Here is a 9,475-nt window from a genome sequence, read left to right as displayed (position 1 = left end):
TTGAAGGGAAGTATTATGGGTCAGGAGGTGATTATCTTGATTGACAGTGGGGCTTCCCACAATTTCATTAGTAAAGAGATAGTGGACAAGTTGGGTATTACGGTGACACAAACACAGTCATTTGGAGTACGTGTGGGAGATGGTTATAAGGTACGAAGTGAGGGAGAGTGTAAAGCAGTCTGCTTAGAGGTCCAGGAGGTAAGGATAATTCAAGATTTTTTTCCTTTTGACATGAGTAGTGCAGACGTTGTCCTTGGTATGGCTTGGTTAGAAACATTGGGTGAGACTACAATGGATTGGAGGAAACAGGTAATGAAGTTTCAGCTTGATAATGAAATGGTCACTCTTATAGGTGACCCGGCACTTAGTAAAACCATGATCTCCTTGAAAGCAATGATCAGAACACTTAAGAGTGAAGGAACTGGTTATCTGGTCGAATTTGGGCAATTACAAACACAATTGGATGAAGAAGCTATTGTCAGTAGTAGCCTGTTGCCAGTGTTATCACAATTCCAGTTTGTCTTTGAGCCATTACCAGGATTACCACCGTGTAGACCTCAGGATCATGCCATTCACTTAAATCCTGATGCCCAAACCCCAAACCTTCGCCCTTATAGGTATCCCTATTACCAGAAAAATGAGATTGAGAAAATCATTAGTGAGATGTTAGCTTCGGGGATCATCAAGCCAAGTATCAGCCCTTTTTCCAGTCCGGTTCTGCTGGTTAAGAAGAAGGATGGTGGGTGGCTGTTTTGTGTTGATTACAGGGCACTCAACAAAGTAACAATCCCAGACAAGTTTCCCATCCCCGCCATCGATGAGTTATTCGACGAACTTGGCGGTGCCAAAATATTCTCCAAGCTGGATTTAAAGTCCGGGTACCACCAAATCAGAGTCCGATCAGAGGATACCCACAAGACGGCTTTCCGAACTCACGAAGGGCACTACGAATTCCTCGTTATGCCATTCGGATTGACCAATGCCCCATCCACATTCCAAGCCTTGATGAACGAGGTTTTCCGGCCTTACCTTCGGAAGTTTATCCTGGTCTTCTTTGATGATATTTTGGTGTACAGCAAAACAATGGCCGACCACATGCAGCATCTCAGTCTCACGTTTCAGACATTGCTTAAACATCAGTTAGTAGCCAACCGAAAGAAGTGTTTCTTCGGACAACCCCAATTAGAATATTTGGGCCATTTTATTTCGGCACAGGGGTTGGCTGTGGATCCATCAAAAATTGAAAGTATTGTCAACTGGCCCCGTCCGAAGGATTTGAAAACACTCAGAGGATTCCTCGGTCTAACAGGGTATTACAGACGCTTTGTAAAAGGGTATGGTAAGATCGCACTTCCTTTGACTAATTTGTTGCGAAAGGATTCTTTCATGTGGGGTGAGCAACCTTAGGAAGCATTTGAGGCATTGAAATCTGCCCTGACCAGTGTACCGGTGTTAGTAATGCCTGATTTCTCTAAATCCTTTCTCATTGAAACTGATGCGTCAGGTTGTGGTTTGGGTGCTGTTTTAATGCAGGACGGAAGGCCTCTTGCTTTTCTCAGTGAAGGCCTATCAGCAAATTCGAAACTCAAGTCGGTCTATGAAAGAGAAATGATGGCTATAGTGATGGCGATACAAAAATGGAGACATTATCTGCTGGGCCGACGTTTTATCATCCGAACTGACCAGAAAAGCCTCCATTTTCTGACTGAACAACGGTTGCTGAATGAAGAGCAACAGAAATGGGTGTCAAAATTACTTGGGTTGCAATTTGAAATACAATACCGCCCAGGACCAGAGAACAAGGCAGCGGATGCATTATCCTGGCGCCCCGAGAATGTGGAGAATAATGCAATATCAATGGGCTGTTTCGGCGGGTTCGAAGAATTGGAAGAGGCCATCCAACAGGATGATAAGTTGCGGCAGCTCACCCAGCAGCTCATGGTTAATCCTCATGGCCACCCTCATTTCAAACTCAGGGGCAGACACCTTATGTACCAAAACAGGTTGGTTGTTCTGAAACATGGCCCTCATATTCAAAAACTTCTGCATGAATTTCACTCATCCCCGATAGGAGGCCACTCTGGATTTTACAGAACATACAAGCGCCTGATGAATGTGTTTTATTGGGATGGAATGAAGCGGGACATCCAAAATTATGTGAACTCTTGTAGTGTGTGTCAACAAAGCAAATACGAAGCATTGCGGCCTGCTTGTCTTTTGCAGCCCCTTCCTATTCCAATTCAGGTTTGGGAAGATATTTCCATGGATTTTATATTGGGGCTTCCGAGGGCATACAATGTGGATACTATCTTGGTGGTCGTTGATAGACTCACTAAATATAGCCATTTTCTCACACTCAAACATCCGTATACAGCCAAGGAGGTAGCGGTCGCATTCATCAAAGAGGTAGTACGACTTCACGGCTTTCCAAGGACGATTATTTCGGATCGAGATCGCGTTTTCATGAGCCATTTTTGGGGAGAACTATTTAAGCAGGCTGGCACTAAGCTCCATATGAGCTCTGCCTATCACCCGCAGACAGATGGTCAAACGGAGGTTGTTAACAGATGTTTAGAAACTTACCTTCGTTGTTTTGTAGGAAATCAGCCTCGGCAGTGGCCTCACTGGATTCCGTGGGCTGAATTCTGGTTTAATACTACTTACAGCAACTCCACGGGTATGAGTCCTTTTAAGGCCGTGTACGGACGAGACCCTCCAACATTGTTAAAATACGCAGACCACAGCTCTCCGGTTGAGGCAGTCAATCAGCAGATTCAGACTTGCAACGATATTCTCTTGGAGCTTAAGGAGAATTTGTGTAAGGCTCAAAACCGCATGAAAAGTTCGGCCGATGCAAAGAGACGGGATGTTCAGTTTGAAGTCGACGAATCTGCATACCTTAAGTTACAACCCTACCGTCTGCAATCACTTGCCGCCCGCTGCAATGAAAAGATAAGTCCCCGGTTTTATGGGCCGTTCCGCATCTTAGAGAAAATCGGATCAGCCGCCTACAGGTTAGAACTCCCAGCTAGTGCTCGCATTCACAATGTCTTTCATGTGTCCCAACTCAAGAAAGCCAACTTTCCTCCGCCAAACAGTCAGCCTCTTCCCGACTCCTTAACTGAGGACCTGGTTTTAGTTGTTGAACCAGAAGACGTACTGCAAATGCGCAAGCTAATCAATGGTCAAAGGGAAGTTCTGATTAAGTGGAAAGGGTTACCCCACCATGATAATACTTGGTAAGAATATGACGGTCTAAATTCCCAATTCCCTTCCTTCCACCTTGAGGACAAGGTGGCTCTTCTTCTGGAAGGTATTGATACAACACGTGAAGTGAAGGTTTATAAGAAGAAACGTGGGATGAAGCACCAGGGAATCAATTGTGATAAAGGGAGCAGCTAAAGTGTGACGAGAAGCAAAAAGGTAGAATAAACAGGTGGCGACAGATGAGTGGCTAAGAAGGAAATTCTGTTAGGAAGGGAGTGAATAAAAGGGAGTAGCAGAGGTTAAAAAGGAGAAAAGAAAGTAGAGAAAAAGGGGAGGAAGCTGGCCCTCGAAGTCCAGCGTAGCAGTTCCATTTATTTTCTTTGTTGTTTGTTAATTACATTCTGGTGTTGAGAAGTGTCCATTCATGGATGTACCTCTAACTTTACCAGGAAATACATATTTGAAGTTTTGAATGTTTATGTTGTTTATACTTAATGGTTGAATATTTGAATGCTGTGAAATTGTGGATGACTGAACCAGTACAATAGAGTAGGTTTGCATCAATTTGGTATCAGAGCACCCGTGTGGGTAATGGTAGCAACGAGAATTGATTCGAGACTAGAAAATATGGAAAAAGAAGTGACGAAATTGGGGGTTGACATGGGAACAATTCGTGAGTGCATGGTGGAGATACAAAGTTGGATGAGAAGAAAAGATGAAGAGGAAGCTGGGCGAGGAGAACCATCATCATCCAGGAACATGAGAATTAATGGTTCTGATGGGTGAACTTTTATTTGCACTGATTTTTCTTTTTGACCCTTACTTTTTAAGAAAGAAAAAAAAAATCTGATAATAATCATTCGTGGTGTCACATAGTCAAACACACCGGGCTTAATTTGTTAGGGTCATCATAATTGTCTGCACACGCCTAATTCGTTTTACTCATTTCTTTCAGTGTTGAGGTTGAACCTTGTCATATCCAATTGATGCCTTTACCATAGGGCTATAACACTGATAGCCTTTTGCATGATTTAGTTCTTATAAAACACTGGCAAAGCTTTCTATTCTGTCATGTAATAGAAAGCCTTGTCACTGTTTGAACTGTATTAGATATCTTTAAGTCTAGTGAGCCTTAGAGAGAATACTAGAGATTAAAAGAATTGATGAGATTTTTTAGCTTTTAAAATTGTCAGTTCTCCAATTATTGTACCTCTCTCTTTCTCATTTTCTTATTCTCTCATGAATGACAATGAACTAAAATGGAGCTGACTTTCAACTTGCCTTTGATTGTAGCCAACGCATTATTGGTGCAGTTAATGGGGCTTTAGTATTGGAATCATCATGTCGTTCACAGCTCTTGTGGTAATTCATTTATTTCATAATTTTGAATGTCATCTCTTTTTCAACAATTGTATTAAAAAAATTCAAATTGTAAAATTAATCCTTTTTCAATAATCTATTTTCTGTCATGCTAAATAAAAGAAGCTCTTTTCTATCACCATTTATATGATGATTTCTGGTGAAAGTTAATTTTTCTCCGCATATAGGGACATTAAATTTTCTCTCTTAGGTAGTTGCCTCTGGAGACCTGCAATGGGATGCACTACTGAAAGTTAATTTTGAAGCTGTTCCTATGAGTATACCCATAATTGCACTTTCATTTGTTTACCAGGTAACATTAGTACATCACCAACCTTCAGTTATTTAATATTAAAAATTTTCGTATTATAAATATATTGTATCTGCTTTATTCAGAACGTTGTACCTGTCCTTTGTACAAATCTTGAAGGAGACCTGTCAAAAGTAAGGTAGATATTTGGATATATAAATTCATAATTTTCTACTTCATTACTTATGACGTATTGCTCATTGTCATCATACTTTTGCTTGGTAAACAGTACTTTTTGATAAGCAAGTCAAAATATCAATATATGGATTTTTTTTTTTTTTAATTAATTGAATGTTCTTATTATCATCATAAAATGACTAGACTAGACAAATTAAGAAAAGAGTAATGGCATACATACAACATTGTCATACAATATTTTTCATACAATATAATATGACAAAAGATGATTAGGTGAACATGTATTTTTAATTTAAAATCAACCAATTATCTTTTATTATATCATGTTGTATAAAAATATTAAATGTGTAGTATTATCCCTAAGAAAGTAGTTAACTAATTATTTATTCAAAGCTTTTACCTAGATCGGAAGCATCACCTTTTTATGAAGATAACATGTTTCTTGTTTTGCTTTCCAATTATATTGCAATCTAGGTGTTACCAAATATAGTAAAATTTGTTAAAATGTCCACATTTTAGAAATAACCTATCCAAAATTCTTTTGCATGATCTAGTCTTTGAGAAATCCACTGAACAAAAGACCCTTTTTTGGCACCATCTTCACCACTCGGGAGCAGAAAATCCTGGAGAGAAAACCCAGAGAGATTGAGAATAAAATCATACTGTATTTTAATCTGACATTTCAAGATAAATGTAGAAGATCTGAAAAATAGTTTGAAGTTCATTGTGCTTAACACGACTCTCAAGTGTCGTCATGCACTGCAGCATGATGATCGAGTGCCTTCCCACACAGCCTTTGAGCACCATATGTGTTGTCAAGCGACTGTTGCACCGCTGTTGAGCATGACATGTGATTGAATTGTTTTAATTGACATATAATAGGTATTTTTGTCAGACTATGTAAAAGCTGGCTAGGTTATGGAAAAATTTCTGAGATTCCTTTTGCCCAAAAAATCCCTCTAATTGTGATCATGTACACTGTTTTCCCTTCAATATGTGATGAATCTAGATAAAAAATGCCTAGTTTTGTCCTTCTATATTCCTTGCCTTAACCTTATCAGAATTGAGGGACAGACTTAATTAAACAGCCACGTCTGTGGTTTCGAGGGAAAATTAAATATGAATAAGAAGTAATTGCATAATGTATGAAAGATAATTTAGCGTCAAACTGAAATATCATTGATCAACCCAACTTTAAAGAAAATGAGGCTAATCATGTACAGTGAAATCATTTGATTGTTTCCAGTGACCTTCAATTGGAACGGATTTAAATAACAAATTAGAGAAGAGGGAAAAAAACTTTCAACTGAATGAATTCTTCTTGAAAATCCACATGATTAAATTAACTTGAACTTGTATAATCAGCAGTTTTTCACATGTAAGATTGAATTAAAAAATAAATAAATAAATAATAACTATATTACAGTGTACTCAAATGTTAATTCTGCTTCAGAACAAATTCTGGTCAGCATAGGTGAGTTCAACTTGATCTCTCACTGCTATATTGTTTATCATTTTTTATTTCGTTTGCATAGCTTTTACTAGTACTCTAGGGCACTTGGCTTAGTGGCCAGCTGTGGAAAAGGATCTTGTAAGTTCTGAATTATAGTAAATTTTTTGAAGCCTGGCCAACATCTTTTTATGCACATAGAAGAACTGGAAGCTATCCTCCTACTGCCTTGAGTTTAGCACTTGATACCATTGATCATATGACACTAACATGTAAAAGTCATGAAAGGGTGTACACTAAAAGAGGAACTTAACTTTGCCCTGCTGGCTGTCTGTTGTCTGTTGGCAATTTGAGTTTATGCTTTTAATAAAAATGATTCTGATTTGCAAGATTTTATATTGCCTGCCAAAAACATTGTATTTTATATATATCACCACCCATCCAATTATTTTCTTTCTTTTATTTTTCCTGTTTCTTACTGTCTCTTTTTATTCCAGGACTGCAATTGTATTAGGCACAGCTATACACCTTGGTTTATTTCTTGTCTGGAATGCTGCTATTCTATGATCTATTACAGGTCTTGAGACGGCCTTGGGCAAGGTCATTGACCCATTACAACAATTGCGATCCTCCAATGGAATTGTTGGAGTAAGTTTCCAGTAACAAGTTCTTAGATATTAACCGAACTTAAAAATGACAAATAAAGGGGATTTTACCGTGATGACATTTTTTTTTTAATAATTTGCAGACTATAGTTGAGGTTTTTTCGGTTCTTGCAATTGCAACATCTTACATTGGATTTGTTCTGGGCCTGGCTGACTTCCTTGCTGACTGTGAGTGGCCCTCCTTTCTGTCAAACTAGATCTTATTGTTTTGGGTTTTTTTCTTCCGCTTATGTTTTCTGTCCTTCTCGCAACATCATAGCTCATTTATACTAGGAAATTAATGAGAAGGGAAGCAACTTTCTGCATTCTCTGTACAATTTTAAGTCTTTCATTTGATAATTTGCTTTATTTTGTCGTATTAAGGTCAGTTTTATTTTGTCGTATTGATAAGTGTGTTCAAGTTTTAACCTGTCCCAACATTTTGGATTTCAAACATGTTGAAAATTAAAATTGGATTTATTATCACTGTATGAAGTTAGAGAATTCAATAAGTTTAGCTATTATTGATAATATAAGGAAGCTATTGTAAGTTTTCATTGATCCTTCCGTTTTCTCAATCTTTCTCTTATCTCAAACCTAAGCTTAACATGATATTGGAGTCAAGTTTACCAAGTAATCTTATGTTTGAATCTCCTTATTTCGCTAATTATATTATAATAAGTTGTGTTACATCTATATTTAGGGTTGCATTTGATTGACGCGCCTTGCATGTGAGAAAGTGTGTTAGAACTTAAATACTATTGTATGTCAACAATTTAAAGTTAGAATTTGACTTAAAAACTAAAGCTGATAGGTAACGGTCTAATGGAACCGTTTAAGCCACAAAAGAACACAAGTCTTGTTTTCTGTAAGCAATTGATCAATAAACGGCATATTTATATTTCATTGTATATTAACAAATCTGTGGTTTTGTACGTGGAAAGCCTCCAAGCACTAAAGAGAGGGTCAAGTTGTGTGAATGATAACCATTATTATAGTTCGTCTTCAATTTACTAGTAAATTGCTTTGAGTTTACCACAATTTAAACAAGTTCACTGTTTTCTTGTTAATTTCGAAATAATGCATCATATGATGAAACAAGGACATTATTGTAGTTATAGCAGTGAAAATGCATTAAATTCTATATATTCATATTGTAGAGCTACAAAAAGTGCATTAAGTTAAGAATGAAAAAGAGCATATATTCAAGGAAACATGCAGTACGTAGGAGCGTTAAACTTATTATGGCCTTTTTTTCTTTTACTACTTTTATAAGTTATGTATGAAATTATACATTGCTCAGGTTTAGTAAGTTCCTCACTTAAGGAAGATTCTTCCTCTTTCATTTTGTAAATATTCAGTGCTCAAACTCCCAAATGGTCAGAGCAGTCCTGAACCCTACTTGTTGACTTTGATTCCGCCACTGATTCTATCATTACTAGATCCAGAAATATTTTTCAAAGCGTTGGATTTTGCGGGAACATATGGAGGTATGGCTTCTGAATGCTACTCCATTTCAGACATAGATTTTAAACTGAAACCATTTCAGATTATTGTTCCATGAGTTCATGTTCGGACCCCATACGCGACATTCCCTACAGATACTCATGAAACATGGCTTACGATTAGTTTGATTTTCCAATTTTCACTTGATTCATAATCAATTATCTGTTAAAGAAGTCTTATTTCAATTGTTGTGTTAGATGTGTTTGCTAGTGTTGGTGTTATTTGGAATTCTTCCTGCTGCAATGTCTTGGTCGGATAGGTATTCCAGTTCTTATAATGGGAGGTGCAGGATGTGTCATTCTTTCTGAACTATTTGAGAAATTTGGGAACTCATCAATGCCATAGAAGATGAAGATGCCTGTGATTTTGCTGCTGTTTAGAATCATTAGAATTGGCTGAAACCCAAATGATCATTGTTCTAATCATAGGTGTTGTACTGTGTTAGCATGTCAAGTTTTTTCTATTGGAATTATAAGCCCTCAAATCAGTTTGAAAAATGTTTATCTAATTTAACATTTATCCATATATATGTATTGTGATTTTAGGGATGGATGAATATTATAAATTAGAGGATACTTTTTCTTTAAAAAAAAAAAAAAAAAAAAAAAATTGGAAATTGACACGAATTCTCAAAAAATATATGCGGGAGCAATTTTAACATTTATCGAAAACAATATATATATATATATATAGCCCAAGGGTTAAAACAAATTTACCACCTTTGAAAACCTCTGAACTTTATTAGTCACAATATTTAATTTAATATCAAAATGCCCATCTTTCTTACACTTCCTAGACCTTACTATTTCCAGACATCAACTCAATTCATTATAAGATGGCCAAGGATTTCCTTAAAAGTGG

General features: G+C 37.1%; 1 protein-coding gene across 1 annotated transcript; it reads left to right on the top strand.

Annotated features, from left to right (window-relative positions):
• The first annotated feature begins 3,798 nt into the window (after window positions 1-3,798).
• LOC116129399 (tyrosine-specific transport protein-like) lies at window positions 3,799-8,959 on the top strand. The gene is given in 9 exon segments (XM_031415145.1): window positions 3,799-3,989; window positions 4,163-4,169; window positions 4,778-4,879; window positions 4,963-5,015; window positions 6,962-7,112; window positions 7,213-7,297; window positions 8,470-8,598; window positions 8,825-8,882; window positions 8,884-8,959. Coding segments are annotated over 9 exon segments (852 nt in total).
• Window positions 8,960-9,475: the final 516 nt, after the last annotated feature.

The sequence above is a fragment of the Pistacia vera genome, unplaced genomic scaffold (assembly GCF_008641045.1).
Source record: "Pistacia vera cultivar Batoury unplaced genomic scaffold, PisVer_v2 Contig211, whole genome shotgun sequence".
NCBI classification, from domain to species: domain Eukaryota; kingdom Viridiplantae; phylum Streptophyta; class Magnoliopsida; order Sapindales; family Anacardiaceae; genus Pistacia; species Pistacia vera.
Note: the sequence above shows the minus strand (reverse complement) of the source record. Positions and strands in the feature narration are given on the sequence as shown.